The sequence below is a fragment of the Pseudochaenichthys georgianus genome, chromosome 4 (genome assembly GCF_902827115.2).
Source record: "Pseudochaenichthys georgianus chromosome 4, fPseGeo1.2, whole genome shotgun sequence".
Classification (NCBI taxonomy): domain Eukaryota; kingdom Metazoa; phylum Chordata; class Actinopteri; order Perciformes; family Channichthyidae; genus Pseudochaenichthys; species Pseudochaenichthys georgianus.
Genome location: NC_047506.1, coordinates 3813098 through 3830734, shown reverse-complemented (window position 1 = coordinate 3830734; position 17637 = coordinate 3813098). Strand labels below are relative to the sequence as shown.

Here is a 17637-nt window from a genome sequence, read left to right as displayed (position 1 = left end):
AATACCCACAAACCCAATTTGGGATGAATAAAGTATCCATCATCAGTCTATCTAAATCCCAGTTGTATGTATTCTCCTTTTAGTTTCAAATTAATTGCTGTTCTGTTGGAACTAAGCTCTAGTCTAGATAAAAGGCATCCCCTAGTGAAAGATGCCAAATTACTTGCACCTGAAAATGAACCTATTCTCAAAAATATATTAAATTCACAAGCTTTTATTTTGAAAGCAAACACAGGAAACCCAGTTTGGTTAGCTTGTTAGTGATGCTAACGAAAGCTAGCACGGTTCCTCGATTGAGTGTTGTTTCTATCACACATAAAAAAGGTGGTCCAAGCAACATTTAAAGTTAGATAAACTAATTCTACATACATCTATAAAAAGGAAAACTCTCGGCTTTGTTAGCTGAACTTTACTAAACTCAGCTGCTCGCTGTCAGTCATTATGCGGGTCGATTACTTCTGCTTACACGCAAGGCATTCTGGGAATTGACGTTTAAAGCAATGCAGCTAGATGTCTAAGTAATCACACATTTGAGTGATAATGTGCCAAGTTACATTCTCTCTGTGATATACATATTAAAATATACAAAAACACCACACCTCAACACACGCATTATTATGTGAGCAATCTGTTCAAACAGTAGATTAAAATATATATATATGTGGTTCACAAAAAGTACAACAGAAGCTTCTTAAAGCCTTTATTTTTTTTTATTTGGGTGGACTTTCTTTAAAGGGAATGTAGATAATTTATGTTGTACCCTTTAAAACATTTTACATTGTACAGCTTGATAATGGAATATGGAGAAATAAAAAGACAGGACCTTCCAAAGTCAGAGTCATACCAGAGTATATTTCAATGTCACAAACCAAACTTGGTATTATAACTCACTACAACTGAACCAACAGAAAATTAAGACGGAGTGGGTTGCCTCTCAGTACACTGCTTCACATGACCTGTTCTATTCCACTTATTATAGGGTGCCCCATGCCCTTAGTGTAATGACACCAACTATAACCCCCTTCCTTCCCCTGCGTTTAATAATTTAAAACATTCAACGATATGACTTTTTTTCTTTTTAATTGTCTGAACTTGTAGATAAAAACACAATACCATCAAAAATAGAGAATGGTCAAGTAAACTTCTTTAAAAAAAAAACTATAAAGAAAAAGGACAAACTGGAATGACAAGTTTCTCTTTGTAAGCATGTCAGAAATAAAAAGTGTACATTCCTAATCATGCAATATACACATTTTAATCAAATATGCACAGGATAATGATCAGAATCAGGACAATGGATGATTAGGGGAATTGTTTTTTTCAGGTCATTTTCAGGAACAGGGAATACATACATACTTATTTTCTATAGACAGTCTTGAAATACAGCGGATCAATTCAGCATTCAGACTCAACTACAGGACAGAAGATCTCATGGAATGGCTGACCTGATCTGCAGGTCACATACATCATTATCATAGTCGTTATCTACAATAGCAGACAGATATGAAGAGGGCCTTACCAGTATGTGTGTTCAGAGTCGCTACTGAGTCAGTTTTTATCTTGCTACTACAAGGTTAAGTCGTGCTGGACCGGGTAGTGACCTCAGACATGAAGTAAAACATCACAAGTACCTCTGAGCGATTAACAAGAGGTAGCCATTTAAAAATTAAAATGGCCCATTCATGTTTATCATAATGTCAATGCACAACAAAATGGCAAGGCAGTTTCTGAAGGGAAAGGAAACATTGGGGTTTATCTGGATGTCAGTAAAGCTACTGCGATGCTAGTCAAAGTGGCACAGGTGTCAATGTCTCACATAATTCCACATGAAGACAGACGGAGCTGCTGTTTACAGGGTGGAGGCTCCCTTTCCTTGGCAGCCATGTTGCCTAATACTGATTGAAACGTAACCTGAAACCATTTAGCAGTTTCTGCTTACAGAGAACAACTTGCAACCTGAATGGTTTAACATTTAAGACAGGGTTTTCAGTGCAACTTTCTCATCTCTTAGTCTGTCAAATTTGACTTTCCCATAGCAAGGAGGAAGTACAGCGATGTAACATGGGCAGCTTGCCTCATGCCAGATTATTCTGTCCCTAACTTTACCACGTGGTGACACAAATGAAGGCCCTCAGCACCATATCAGTTTCATAGAAATAACAGTATCCTTCTGGGACATTATTACAGTAAAATAACATTCTATTTAACTGACAAATTCATCTGTGAGTTGAAGAGGAGGCTGATGAAGGTGGGACTGTCCAGAAAACACACACACTTCTACTCTGGGGTTAAATGTAATTATTTTTGATACCTTCAAATGAATCTTTGATTTTAGAGAGGAATGACATGTTGGAAGTTCTTAGGGGGTCAAACTGCAGCTTAGCACAGTTGGTTAGGGAGCAGATCAACTGGGTAGAGGGGGGGGCTCTTGTAGGTCAGACTGCACAGCTAAGGCAGAGCAAAACCACTCATCTACTGTACTAATCACAAGGATTGTGTTGAACTAACACCAGCAGATCTGCTATGAGCCTTGCCAAAAGGCAAGTAGGGCAACGGCTCTGAAAGAAGTTTAAAGTCCATGCCTTATATGTAGCTTTGGTTACATCTCCCCACTACTGTGAGGAGGCTAGAGTCCCCATTTTCCAGTTTGAGAAACGTCCGTCACAAGGTCTACAAAGCTGAGCAGCACAAACACTGATGTGGAGAGGGCAGAGAGAAAAGGGGCGAGACAAAGGCGCAGACAGGTTTCAGACAAATAAAAAGAGACAAAAAAAACAAACAAACCAAAAGACAAACAAAAGAACCGCAAAACAGTAAAATCACATTTCAACAGCAAAAGTCCAGTTCTCAACGTTACATTACATGACTGTCACAGAGTGAATTGCCGACAGAGTGTAGGAACACAGGAAGGAGCAGAGGACACGGGGCATCCAGAAAAAGGAGCTCATTACAGTCAGAGGGAACCGGTAGGTAAAGATGAAAGTGCGTTGAAGACGGGCGCATTTACACAGCGAGTCTGTAAAACAACATCGAGTGTTGGGAGTGACCACAGAGCTCAGCGCAACAACAGAGTGAAAAGAAGGAGGTAAGGGGATAGAAATCTTGCGAATCTGAGGACTAATAAATAGGGCGATACTGGAAGTGCCAGCCGCAGTGTTTCGTAACATGATTATGTTGTGTTGCAGCGGGGGGGGGGGGGGGGGGGGTGGCATGGAGAGGTCGGGGGGGGGGCACCCTGGGGCTGTCGGACACAATCAGCACTGAGAGAAGGTCTGCTTGATCTCATCCAGCACATTCCCGAGCAGCGTCGGCTCGTCACATTTAGCGTCAATGGACACCGTCTGCTCAGACTGGGAGGAGAGAGAGAATCAAGCTCACAATCTAGGTTTACTTTAAAAGGAAAACACAATTATAGTTTATGGAAATCAGAATTTGCAGAGGACAAAAGGTTCTTTGGTTCACTCACAGTTTTGACCAGCAGACAGACGTGGTGACCCTGGATAGATCTGCTGTACATGGAGGCACAGGAGTCGATCCTCTCCACAACTGAACCATGCAAACAGAAACGGGTCAGAACAGACAGGATTAATTCTCCATGCTTGATGCTGAATTTTGGAAAGCATGGCAGCCGACGGTAGAAATATAGTGGCTACATTGTTGGTTTTTTTACATCTGAAAAATACCCAAACTGACTAATTATAATAGAGCCACCCAATAAATGAACATGAAATTACTATTTATTTAAGACTAATATTGTTGGCATTGTCTATGTTTGCTTATTTGGTCGATACTGATTAGTTAAAAATAGCAATAAAGAGATTAATAGTCTTCCACTAAACGAAACCAGCACAAAAACACTTTTTTTATTCTGTATGTGTACAATTCAAGTCTGTGTATAAAGACAACTGTTTATATCTCTGGATAAATATGATATGTCCTGGTGTGTGTGTGTGTGTGTGTGTGTGTGTGTGTGTGTGTGTGTGTGTGTGTGTGTGTGTGTGTGTGTGTGTGTGTGTGTGTGTGTGTGTGTGTGTGTGTGTGTGTGTGTGTGTGTGTGTGTGTGTGTGTGTGTGTGTACCAGAGAAATGGTGGTGGAAGCAGATCTTGGCCAGGAGGTGGTGGAAGGGCATGCCGATTGCTTCCAGTTTGACGGAGCTGCACTTCAGGTCGCCCGACTCAAGCAGCTTAGCGAATGCATCACTGGACAAATAAAACAAAATCAATTCAGTATTCAATTCATACTTGAGGAAGAGCCAAGACAACTCCGGAACCAATACCCAGATCTCTATTATAGTTGTGGCATTGTTTAATTATCTTCAAAAATCTATTCAAATTCAATTCAAATCAAATTCAAAAATCTTCATAAATTGTGGTTCACCACCGACTGACTTTTCCTCTAGTGTCACAGTCAATCATACATTTCAAATGTTTCGCATTTACATTTTAGGCTCTCAACAAGCACTGTCCTGAAGCAAAACGCCCAACCCTTCAAGTTTATTTTAAAGACGCTTTAAGGAGTCTATGAAGAATGCAAAACATGGTCAGAATGAAGTTTTTCCTCCTTTGTAATGTTGGTTGTAATTCTGTGTGACACTTATCAAACTAACCTGTAACAGGGAGTAGTGATTAGGTAGGAGGTGCAGGTAAAGTGCAGTTTGAACTCCAGTTTCTCGTGAGTGGAGGAGTCCTCATTCTGCGGGAACAACAAGAACAGATCATCAATGAGAAAGCAACGTGGCACTTTAACGATGCTCTTCTGGCCGGAGGGGCCTGCAGAGAGCTCTGGGGGAAAGCGTTGGCTACCAAAATGAAACGTATAGCTGGTTAGGATCCCTTGAAGTACACAGCTTCTGTAAGCGTTGAAAATGCTTCTTAAAAATCGAACATATCCGAGCGTTAAAGAAAAAAAGCACGGACAGCTTAACAACACTTTTTAGAAGCTATGCTAAATATGCTACCAAAACAGATCATGTTTGTTTTCAGGAATACATATTTTTTATATTTTCCAGTGTATTTGTTCTTTCTTCACACCTTGACGATGAAGGTGAGGGTTCCCTTCAGTTTCTGTGGCATTACGATGCTCTGCATGGTGAAGACAAACCGCGCCTCGTTGGAAACCCCTGAAGCACAGACAGAGTTCCCGGATAAGTGATCAGACTTTACGAAACAACCCAAAGTGAGGTTTTTATTAGATTCAGGATTATTACATTGAGAACCGACACAACTTTAGAGAACTACAGTGACATGTTGTATGTGTATATTTTAGGGTACTGATTCCCAACCCTTTCAATTAAGTGGCCCCTTTATTATAAGTCAATGCAACCTTGACAGCACTAAACATTTGGTGAAACTGTACAATAAACCCAAATAGTGAACTCAATAACTGCAGGATATTTGCATTAAAGATTAGCATTACTTTTATTGTAATGAAACCATTTAAAACATGTTTGGCCTGTATTATTATTATTATTATTATTATCAATCATTCAAATTTGAAAACTTTAAAAAGGTATCTTCACAGAAACAAATGAAGTCCTAAGATATATGCCAACTGTTTATTAAAAGTGTCGATACCTTTTAAAATCAACAACACCTCCCGAGGCAGTCAGTGATTTAGTGAAACGAATGCTTCTTGTCCTTGGACCTATTTCTACATTTCAGATGCTCACTGACCAGGTGGGAGCTGGAAGGGCACGGAGAGGGCGTCGTGTGCGCCCGAGCCCTCCGGCCTCTGCAGCTTGGAGTTCAGAGAGTCCAGGACGTTGAACTCCATGGATTTCAGGAAGCTCTCACACTTGTTTTCAAAGATTACCGACACCACCACCTGACTGCCGTCCTGCAGATTTCCCTGGATGTCGTTCACCTTTGTGGGAGGAAACCTTTCTATTATTATTATTATTATTATTATTATCACATAATACATTTATTTGCATGGGGAAAGACTGATCAGCTGTGTCCAAGCCCCTCTCCATGTATAGATGAGAGTAACACCTACGTCACTTCCGGGCGAAAATTACGGCCCCGCCCATTTTTTGGGGGAAATAAAGCTGTCATTTGAATGGCGGTATTTTTTGGAAATCGACAATCGGGCTCGATATATGGTTCAATTAAAATCAGTAGGTGACGCTGTAATTTTCGCCGCCGTTGGTTTCCCCCAAAAGTGGGCGTGGCCGTAAAGTGACATAAATGTTTCTATGGACATCGATCGCCTACTGCTATATTTAACCATATGTCGAGCCCGATCTTGGATTTCCAATGATTTAATGTAATTGTTTGCCGGTCTGGCCATCGGGCTCTTTGAAGATCCAAAAATCCACGGTTTTCTTAAATTTCTGATCGGATTGGCAACAACTTCAGAATCTGTATTGACCGCCGTTCAAATGACAGCTTTGTTTTCCCAAAAAGTGGGCGGAGCCATCACCGGAAGTGATGCATTTTTTACTCTCATGTATTTCACTGAGCCATGATTATTTACAAAGAAACACACAGTAAACAGCAAATCTGATTCACAAAGCCATCACCACCACACATTGATGTTTCCAAGAAAACCAGTCACACGGAGAAAGAAGCATGTACAGAGACAGTAACTTAGTCTGTCTGTGAAGAGCAACACGAACAGAGAGGAACACATATAGAAAGGAGTTTTATTTAGATCCTGCCACTGACAGAACTTCAACCAGTACCTGATCAGCATCCTCCAACATCTTTAAAGAGAGGGAGAGAAAATCAAAGATCTGCATACTTTGTTTTTTATTTGAATGCTACGGCTATATTAGAAGCCGCTTAAGTATATTTCACTCGTTACGTCATCAGGATTCAATTATAAATTATTACGAGTTTGTGGACGTTTTTATCTGGCTACTTTTGGAGAAGCGGGGAAGTTTTAATGTGTGTGTGCACATTTAAATATGTGGTGATGATTATGCACAGGAGCAACATGTTTTCTATTAAATCTAGGGAATCCCCTCCTCATTTTGTTGGAACCCCTGAGGGAAATAACCTTTGACTTCTTTTTCTATTGCAGAGATAAGCAGTTGACAATGTCGTCTATTAAGGGCAAACATCAAATGAGGGCAATCAGACGTAAAAACAACACACAAATAAAAAGTGTGTGTTATCTGGCAAACAAAGCAATCCTTTTCTTATTGCTCTATATTGTAAACATCATTACATCAGGTAGATGAGGACTGCCCAATCCGAACATGCTCAGAAAAGCTTTGGATATCCCAATTTAAACTGATTAAATGTTTATGTGACCCAAATTATGTCATGCGTAAAAAACTGAATTCCCGAGCCCAGGGGAAAGTCCCTCTTTCAGCAGCATCTCGACATCACTCACCATCTTGATGTAGGAGTTCTCCGCCAGCAGGCAGTAATTGGACATGGGCTGAAAGGAGAGAGGAGCTCAGGTCAGATCAGGCATTCTCTGTCGCTCTGTATGCTAACTAGGCAACAGGAGCTGCTTCACAGTGTGTGTGTGTGTGTGTGTGTGTGTGTGTGTGTGTGTGTGTGTGTGTGTGTGTGTGTGTGTGTGTGTGTGTGTGTGTGTGTGTGTGTGTGTGTGTGTGTGTGTGTGTGTGTGTGTGTGTGTGTGTGTGGCGGTCAGGGGGTTTAGTAAAGACGTTTCAGTGAAGAAGCACAGATCAGAGTCATGATAAACAATGTTGCGTTTATTAGCTAATCGTGACGTCAGTGACTCGTGACGTCAGTGACTCGTGACGTCAGTGACTCGTGAGTGAGCTAAAGGTTATCATTCCCAGTGCTGGTTGAGGTAAAGCTGTTGATGACACTGACCGGCAGCGGCTCTTCCTCCTCCTCCTCCTCCTCCACGGTGCCGTTCTGCACCGACTCCTCCCCTCCTGCGTCACTGTGGCGATGATGGTGATGATGCTTCTTCTTCTTTTTCTTTTCCTTCTCTTCCTTCTCCTTTTTCTGCTTCTTCTTCTTGTGTTTGGAGGACTTCTTATCATCGAAAACACACAATGAAAAAGGACAGCATTTATTAGAAATGCTACGAGGTTGAATTGGTTATTTAATATGTGTAGAAACATTCCTCAGAAATGTAAAGCAGGTGTTTTCTCAAAATGTTTTGAACTTCTGATCGCAGACACTCGAACAAAACACGTTTTTTTAAATGTATGTATTTTTTGCTTATTACTTAATTATCTGTTTTCTTCTTTATATGCATTTTCTCGCATTTTTATTTATGTTTCCCTTCATGTGTGCCTAGTTTTGTTCCGTCTTGCTTGCTATCTTAACATTTTGTTGTAGCCTTTCACTTTTTTTTTTATACTGTTAAAGGTAGGCTAGGGAATTCTACAGAAACCCTTAAATAGTTCATTAAAATCGTATAAAACCCTTAAAGGTAGGGTAGGTGAGAATGGAGAAACCAGCTCGAGTGCGCTAGAATTTGAAAATACGCAGCCGAAAAAAATCTGCCCCTTCCTTCAGACTTCCTTACAGAGCCCCTCCTCCAACACACACGAACGCGCACATGACCAATGAGGGCACGAGATAAGTTTGTGCACAGCTGGAAGGCTGACAGGCAGGTAGGCCATCCAGTTACTTTAACCGGGCCGGCTCAGATGATTGGTCGTGCTTTTTACAGCTTCCACAGATGACATTTTTTTATGTATTTATAGTCAAAGCATTTAATGTATTCATTGCTATCGGGATGTTAAGAGCATTCCATGGAATATAACAACATTACCTACCCCACCTTTAATGAGAAGACCACATAGGAAGTGGCAGGTCTGTGGTACTTAATTCACACCAAAGTGAGAATGAAAAGAAGCCAGTGTGCTGCATCCTGTCAGGCCACTGAGATCTGAGATCTGCAGCACAGCAGCCAAACTCTCCACTTCCTAATTATCGCCTCGTCATTAGTGACTCACCGTCTCCTCCGCCTCGGTGTCTTTGGGCTCTTCAGGCTCGGAGTCTGGCGCCGCTCCAGAGGCCGCCTCAGGCACAGGGTCTGCTGCTGCTGCTGCTGCTGCTACTGGTGCTGCTTCCTGTTTTCACACACACCACCATAAAACACACACCACAGGGTTAGCAGGGAGAAACCAAAGCATGTAAACACAGACACTTTGGTGCCACTTTGGAGTTGATTGAGGTTAAGTGAAGTTAAGGAGTGCACTCATTCATTAAGAAAGTTATTTTTGATCAGCTGCACCCTACGAGGTGTGTGACATCTCAAACGTAAACCTGATTTGTTAAAAGAAGTGCGTCACATGCAATACTACTAACCAGAAAAGAGCTAAACCACAAAAGTGCCTGTCTGAGAAACAACTATGTTATGTCTGTAGGTCTCTACACATGTGCAGTGGCTTTGTTTGGTTCTGTTGGATATCACTAGCAGTTGCGAACAGAATAAAGGTCCTGATTTACAGGATCCTCGTGACAACCTACATACAGTCAATGCTATTGTGAGCTGCCTGCGGGTCAATATCTGATCTCTTATGCAACTGTGACAACCAATATGAAAACAAGTCTAACACACAGGCATGTCAAGGCATGTCTTTAAAGAGTCATGTTTCAGGGTCAAAAGTGCTTTTAGTGCTCTCACAATTAAGCGAAAGACCTGGCCCTCACATGCCTGAATTGTACAGAGAAATCTGATCTAATCTGTGTCAAATGTCACACTAGGGGGAATGATAAAAGGAATAGTGTGACCTTTTTTCGGTGAATTTGCTTAATATTTTATTGTTGAGGGTTAAATTAGAAAATCAATAGGTGGAGATAGCAGTCTGTTAGCATAGCTTAGCATCAATACTGGAACTAAGGGGATATAGCTAGCCTGGCCCTCTCCATAGGTTTTAAAAAAGTGATTTTCCAAAATATTAAAATGGCAGACATTTTCTTTTAATAAAAGTCAAGTAATAAAATTGTTCTAATTTTGTGAGTGTTAAGGTAAGACTAAAATCTAAACCAAAGGTATTTTGTGAAATATTGAGGTCTTACAAACGTCCTCAATTAAATTCTTTCTCTTCAACTACTGCAAATCCGATTTTCAAAAATATCTTTAATCGTGAATTGTTTACATCGATTTTCACTATTTAACATTATTTCTCTTCTTCATTTGTCTTTTGCTGGATTACTGCAGTCAACTGTTGATCAGCAGAATAGCTGGAAATCTCCGCCAGGACAAACAAAATGTGACTCACTCAACAAGTTGCTCAGTAGCACTAATAGTGGTCAAAAATATTTACAGGGCAGCTTTAACTCTAGCCCAAATGTTGAGGTTTCGCAGTCGTGACACTCAAAAGGTCGAACAGAAACAATGACCCCACATGGGATCGTGGTAGAAGCAGTCAGAGGACACATGTGGGGACGACAGGAACAAAAGTAAACAGACTTCAGGCCACATTCCTCGCTTAACTTGTCGACACCAGCAAACACAACAATAACCAATTCTAGTTTGACTTCACGACCGACACGACACCCAGCGAGCAAAAAAAAAGTTGCGGGAGAGAACCACTGGCATCGTGAGACAAATACAGACAGACCGTGAACACTGACATAAATACAGACATGCTGAAAAACAGAGGAAAGGCTGGAGAATGAAAAAGAGGTGTTATGTGACCTGTGAAAGAGAGCAAGTCGTGGCATAAGGTGAGTGCTGAAGAAATAAAACTGATCTAAATAAAGAGGTGAAAATGGGAGAACATAAGGCTAAAACCAACATGAGGTGGATCAATGAAAAAATTGAGTAATGAGAGAGAGAGAAACTTTGGAGATGAGGGGAGGAGGGAGGAAACAAGGGAACAATGGGGAGACTCAACCTGGGCGTTAGAGGGCACTGGAGCGTTTGAGAGCCAGAAATCCAGATCCGAAACCTAGAAGAGGGAGGGAGGGAGAAGGAGTGCCAGGAGGTGAGAGGGGTGAGGGCCAACCGGGCTCAGTATCTTTCTACTATTCATGAAAATGGATACAGACATTAACCCGTTCTATTTCATGAATAAATCAAGTATTTGGCGAGAGTCAGCCACGGGGAAACTGATACTTGATCACTAAAGCTGATTGGGAGGAAGCAATGGAAGCGTTGAGTCAATGAAAATTATCAAAGATTTCTGTATGTATGTTTCCTTTTAGCAGAAGCTGTTGACTATTTTTTTTATGATGTTCTAAAGCCATTTTTTATCATGAATTTGTACGGTGGCCCTGAAGTGCAAGTCAAAGCAGCATTTCAGAAAACCCTACAGCATTTCAGAAAACGCTTCAGCATTTCAAAAAACCCTACAGCATTTCAAAAAACCCTACAGCATTTCAGAAAACGCTTAAGCATTTCAGAAAACGCTTAAGCATTTCAAAAAAGGCTACAGCATTTAAACTTTTACAGAAAGGGTATGCCTTTAGGGAGAAGACTTCTCATTTGTGATTGAACAGAGCCAGCCTGAGAAGCACTGCTGTGATTGGTTGTTTTTGCTGCCAATCAAGAAATGACGCTTCGTGATTTGTCAGCACCTGCTCAACATGTCCCAAAACATCAGCCGTTAGCTGTTAGCACACAGCGTTTTCTGAGTTGTTGTAGTGTTTTCTGAAATGCTGTAGTGTTTTCTGAAATGCTGTAGCGTTTTCTGAAATGCCGTAGCGTTTTCTGAAAAGCTGTAGTGTTTTCTGAAATGCTGAAGCGTTTTCTGAAATGTTGGTGTTTTCTGAAATCTTGTTTTGACTTGCACTTCAGGGCCACCGTACATTTTAGATCAGATAATCAGAATTCTGGGTCAAATCAGATCTTAGAATTAAGCTCCGTTGCCAAGTGGTCACAGGTGTTGCCTCTAAGTTTTTGTAAGGACGTACCTCAGAGGTGGTGGATGTGGGCGGAGCCGCCACCACACTGGTTTCTTCTGATTGGACCACAGGCTCGTCCTCCTGACCCCCGAGGAGATCCTCCCCCTTGTCTTCATGTTTGTGCTTCTTCTTCTTCTTCTCTTCTTTGCTCTTCTGCAAGAAAACAGGAGAATAAATGCAGCTCTGTGTCACGAAACGGTTTACCGAGAACCACCCCCTCTGACTCATCACTTTACAATGGTTGACAGCTTCTTGTTTCCCCCCCGCACCATACATGTGATTTACTGGTCTAAAGAAGCCGTTTCATCAGCGAGACTACATTTAGAATTTAATTACTTCATTTTTTTTAAAATACAGAAATAGCCTCCCTACTGAGATACGGGACTGTCCCACTCTCAATAGTTTTAAAGGACAACTTAAAGAATGGTTGAGCAACAAACAGACGTGTAATCACCGCTAAATGCACTTTAACACAGGGGTATCTCCTCTTGCACTTCATGTAGCACTTTTATCTTATCTTGCACTTTATATACCATAGCTGCTACATTGTACTGCCATGTGGTAAATGCTTGTATGCTGCTCATGCTCTTTCTGCATGTCATGTATTTATTTTTGCTATGTATATAAATGTTCTTGTATGTTGTATGTGAGGGGACTGAGGATGGAAATGAGCTTAAAGGTCAAATCCGGCTCATTTACGCTTGTAAGCATTGTTTTGTTTTAAAGTGTTCATCGATGTGCACTGTCCCAGTTCAAATAAACGATTAAATGAAATGAAATATTTTTTTCTAAATACCAATAAATGTATTTGTTTTAATTTAATTCATATATTTTTTTTTAAATACAGAAATACCATAAAATGTATTTGTTGATACAAAAATATATTTATTTTTTTCTTCTGAAAAACAAAACCATAAAATGTATTGGTGAAAATAGAAAAATACACTAAAATGTACTTGTATAAAATATGTATAAATTCAAATCAATTTGTAAATAAAATCTAAATAAAATGTCTTCAACTTCAAAACTAAATCAACTTAACATGTATTTGTTAAAAAATAAAGTAGCATTTGGGGGAAAATTCTAAATGTTCTTGTCCAAATTATCCATTTAGACAAAAAATAGTAGTAAATGGAGCGCGATTTCCGCCAAAGATTGGGGAAATTGACCCGTGCGCAAAGCATTGTGGGGATTTTAAGACCACGGAGATACATGTGCAGCCTCGAAATTTCTGGGCGGGACTCAACAACGTAGCATCCTTGAAATAGTGGCTCTGGAGCAGCCTTCCTTGACATTGAGAAACACCCGCAGTCTCATCAGCTAGACAGAGGTTACAGTGGTTTCCAGGAAGAAAAGGAGCACAGCCCTGTTGACATTTCCGCCTCACCTTCCGGTCTTTATCCTTCTTCTTCTCTTTCTTTTCTTTGCTGCTCTTCTTCTTGGGCTCCTGTGAGACGACGGTCCTCTCTGCTTCTACATCTTCAGTCGGGCTTTTCAGAACCTCCGCAGCACGGTGTGACCTGACGGGCAGCTTCTCACTGTCCGCAAGTGGCCTGGGCAAACAAAAAAAGGCACAGACACACTTTGTTTAAATTACGACATACGGTTTGCCTGGGGTTAGTGCGATCATGGAAAACACATTTTTACATCTTCATGTATTATTTTGTAGCAGTAATCTGTTAGAATAAAGGTGGACAGGGGTTGTGGGGTGCAGCAAAACTCTGTTTTCAGTCACATGTTCTGTACTGTGCAGAAGCCAAGGCCCATTCAAAGCGTTAAGCCATTCCTCTGGCAGGGGTAAAGCACTGGGACTCCATCTAGAAACGACACCAATAAATTCCTCCACATTAAACTGATAACACCTGTCAACGCTCCATCGGGACCAAAACCTCTCGCCACCTGAACACTTTCTTCCCCTCCGCTACCGGCCTCTTAAACGAGGCCCGGCCTCCCCACTGACACTTACCTCAGCCACAACGTAGTCGCTATATGCATTACATTAATGCACACAATGTTCATACTGCTTACCGCACATATTTCTTATTTCATATTCTATAATATCATTCTATAATATCATTGATAGCATTCTATTTCCATGTAAATTACTGCTTTAATTTATTGCCATTTAACTATATTTTATTACAGTGTCTTTAAAGATTTCTTGTTTTATATTTAATGTATGCACCACTACATCAAGTCAAATTCCTCGTATGTGTGAACCGACCTGGCAATAAACCTGTTTCTGATTCTGAACATTTGTTTTCAAAGGCTGGCCCTCAAAGCAATAACGTGCAGTATAGCCCCCTGCTGGTTATTATCTACAGAGGCACACAGCTCCATGTCAATTGCCCAGACTTGGATAGTTATTCTTTTATGTCTCGATTAAAGATGTATTTATTCTTTTAGCTTCAAATAAATAGTTACCCGAGTTAGTTGGGTTAGCGTTTTTTGTTTGTTTAAATCGAAGGAACTTTAGCAAAAGAAAGCCATGACAGAAACGTATGTTCTACATTTCACAGTGACAGTTTATAACTAATGCATAATCTCCACTCTTCTCGATTTCTTAGTCTTACGCATGAGTTTAACCCATACCAATTAAAGGTAGGGTAGGTAAGAATGGAGAAACCAGCTCGAGTGCGCTAGAATTTGAAAGTATGCAGCCGAAAAAAATCTGCCTCTTCCTTCAGACTTCCTCACAGAGCCCCTCCTCCTCCAACACACACGAACGTGCACATGACCAATGAGGGCACGAGATAAGTTTGTGCACAGATGGAAGCCTGACAGGCAGGTCGGCCATCCAGTTACTTTAGCCGGGCCGGCTCAGATGATTGGTCGTGCTTTTTACAGCGCCACGGCTTCCACAGATGACTTTTTTTTTTTTTAAATGTATTTATTGTCGAAGCATTTAATATATTCATTGCTATCGGGATGTTAAGAGCATTCCATGGAATATAACAAGTGTTTCTGAAGTGAATTACCTACCCCACCTTTACACCTTTCACAATTGTGAAATAATGTACTAAAAGCTAGCTGCATAGCTTTTGTCTAAAGGGACATGTGCTTTTTATTTCAGCCAAGGGAAGGCAAGTATCCACTTAAAAAACATCTGGTGAGAATTTGGAGGCAAGTCTGCCGAACTGAGGAGGATCTGGGAATTGTAAGCAAAATAATTATAGTACCCAACCCCTGGGTTCTGTTTCCTAAAAGCAAGTCAAGGCTGATGGAAGAAATACAAGAGCCAAAATGCTTTTAAGAGCCTTTTCCAGGAGGACAGGTTGGGAAAGAGTTAAGCCGTGAGAACATCAGCAGCAGCCAGTTAAAATGTTTTATCTGGTTTACTATGAAACCCTAAAAGTCTTATCAAAGATATATATTCTTTTAAGATAAATATTTATATATATTCTTTGAAGGACAGAACATTGACAGAACAGTTTGTTTGGAAATATAGTGATAGGCTGCTGATATTGTCAAGCTTATAGATGTTAACATAAGAAGCAGGATAAGAGGAAAGGGATACTATGGGTGTTTCTCAATGTCGAGGACGCTTCCTTGGTAGGACATGTCTTCGGAGTCACTTCCTTCAGAAGTTAGGCAAGAATCTTTCCTGGCATTCGAAAACGAAGAGTGGAACAGGCGAGCAAGTGTGCGTCATATGAGAGGCCCCGTCTTAAATTTTCCGCCACAGATTTTGGGAAATTGTTCCGTGCGCAAAGCATTGTGGGGATTTTAAGACCGCGGAGGATACACATGTGCAGCCTCGAAATGTCTCACTACGAAGGACGCAGGGCTAGGTAGAATTCCAAGCAGCCTGGCCTTTGGAATAGTTCTTCGGCGGGACTCGATGACGTAGCGTCCTTGAAATAGTGGCTCTGGAGCATCCTTCCTTGACATTGAGAAACACCCTGAATCATACTAGGTCAAACGCTACAATGATAAGGATTGAAAAATGCGATGAAAGGAGAGAAGAGCAGAAAGAGGGAGGAACGGCAAACTGCAAACGAGAAATAACTGAGATCTATGTTAGTGAGAGCAGCAAGACATCTATTAAGAGAGAGAACGAGAGAAAGACAATCCATGTGCAGCCGCGGTCCTGCAGCCGGGGGGGGGGCACTCACCTGATCACAGCCTTCTGCACCAAACTGCCAACACAAAGAGGAGTGATGGGTGTGTGGATGCAGAGAAAAGAGGAAGCAGAAAGCAAATCACCATGAGGAGGAGTGAGAGGAGGGAAAGGGCCGAGTCACACGGACTGTGACGCTACAGGAAGTAATTACACTGACAGATATTCAGGTTAGTAAAACAAATCATATGAGATTCAACTTCTGTGTTCCTCAGCTCATATTTACACTGGACAGCCAGCTCAGCCAGATAACGATGAGTATCAGCAACCTTAACATCAAATCTAGAGCTGCTCAAAATGATTTTTATGTATTCAATGATTCTATCAAGGTTTTCAAATGAATATTTTATGACTTCACCCGAAAAGACCTCAGGCAAAGTACTCACTTTAAATAAACTGATTGATCAGAGATAGTGAGTTAGCCTTTTTTGAAAATGAAATCAACTTGTTTAACACTAGAACCACCAACGGGTCAATTTTACCGGCAGCTGTTTTTTGATAGTATGTCACTTTTTTCAAGTCAAATAAAAACTTTTTCCAAGTCTCCCAATCCGTGACTTTTCCTGAAAGTGTGTTATGTAGCACCCTCTGTTGTTACAAATTGTCAATATGAAGTCAGATTGAAAAAAATTGCCAAATTGCCATTTATACCTATATCCGCCAGCGGGTAATATGTACCTCATAGAAAATGCAGCGTAAACATGACGTGTTGCTATAGCAACGCCTTTTGTCTACTGCGGATCCTTATAGAGAGAGAGAGTTATAGATAGATAGATAGAGAGAGAGTTATAGATAGATAGAGAGATAGATTGAGAGAGAGAGATATATAGATAGAGGGAGGGATTTGTACCTAAAAAAAAACACAAGTCTAACATCAAGCATTTAAATCAGCACTGGTAGTGATGTTTTATATTTCATGCTATCTGCACAAACTATATAAAGCTGAGAGTCCACAGATTCTATTGGTATAAGTGTCATCCCTGTGCGATCAAAACTCACTGTTCTACATGATAAATAAAAGAACATTGTACCTTGAAAATCAATAGCGGGTACATTTGACCCGTTGGCGGTTTTAGGTATACAGCGACCTCTGCCGGTTTTAGTGTTAATGAAAACAACTAAAACTGTTTTTTCAAATGTTGATTCAGAACATGACAACATTATCAATGAAGCTTCAAACTACTTGGTACAACTCTAATTATGTCATTAGTTAATGTTTCTCAGCAGATTTTGAGTACATATGACCCACTCTATGGAAATCAGTCGGAAGTCGAAACGACTCATTTCAAAATAAACGTGGATTTGCGTAAAAAAAATAGTTTTTCGGGGTTCGGGTGTTTTGGTTGATTTTAACTAAACAAAGTCTTTGCTTTCAGAATATGAAACTTTTATTTCCAAAATCACACGATAAATACATTTTTGAAGCTTGTGAAGGGAAGAAGACCGGCACCTCTCACTCTGCTGTTCCGCAGCGCCGCTCCCCCCGGCTGAAATTATGTAAGGCGTATAGTAATCATAGATAACACGGCAGGGTCCGTTACAGTTTGTTTTCATCTGATTTCAAATAAACAAAGTCTTGGCTTTCAGAATATTAAACTTGTTTCGGCAAATTCAGATGATAAATACAACTTTGAAGCTTCGGCATAATTACAAGCGGAGAACGGAGTAACTTGACGTCACAGCGGGCAGAACAACAGCCAGTGTTTCTCGTGAGGGTTTTCCCC

The 17637-nt window shown here is 40.7% G+C and overlaps 1 protein-coding gene across 6 annotated transcripts in view; it reads right to left on the bottom strand.

Annotated features, from left to right (window-relative positions):
- Nucleotides 1-3205: 3205 nt before the first annotated feature.
- Nucleotides 3206-17637, bottom strand: part of ap3d1 (adaptor related protein complex 3 subunit delta 1) — a 35478-nt gene continuing 21046 nt past the window's right edge. The window contains exons 22-35 of one of the 6 annotated variants that reach the window (XM_034081963.2): nucleotides 15909-15932; nucleotides 13181-13346; nucleotides 11803-11946; nucleotides 10785-10838; nucleotides 8895-9011; nucleotides 7795-7962; nucleotides 7340-7387; nucleotides 6684-6704; nucleotides 5674-5863; nucleotides 5032-5120; nucleotides 4608-4693; nucleotides 4079-4200; nucleotides 3467-3546; nucleotides 3206-3350 (exon numbers count right to left, since the gene is read on the bottom strand). In XM_034081963.2, coding sequence (XP_033937854.1) covers nucleotides 3255-3350; nucleotides 3467-3546; nucleotides 4079-4200; nucleotides 4608-4693; nucleotides 5032-5120; nucleotides 5674-5863; nucleotides 6684-6704; nucleotides 7340-7387; nucleotides 7795-7962; nucleotides 8895-9011; nucleotides 10785-10838; nucleotides 11803-11946; nucleotides 13181-13346; nucleotides 15909-15932 — 1405 coding nt within the window. In that variant the 3' untranslated portion in view covers nucleotides 3206-3254. The remainder of the gene's footprint in view (nucleotides 3351-3466; nucleotides 3547-4078; nucleotides 4201-4607; nucleotides 4694-5031; nucleotides 5121-5673; nucleotides 5864-6683; nucleotides 6705-7339; nucleotides 7388-7794; nucleotides 7963-8894; nucleotides 9012-10784; nucleotides 10839-11802; nucleotides 11947-13180; nucleotides 13347-15908; nucleotides 15933-17637) is intronic. The other 5 variants (XM_034081964.2, XM_034081965.2, XM_034081967.2 and 2 more) reach the window with 5 other exon arrangements.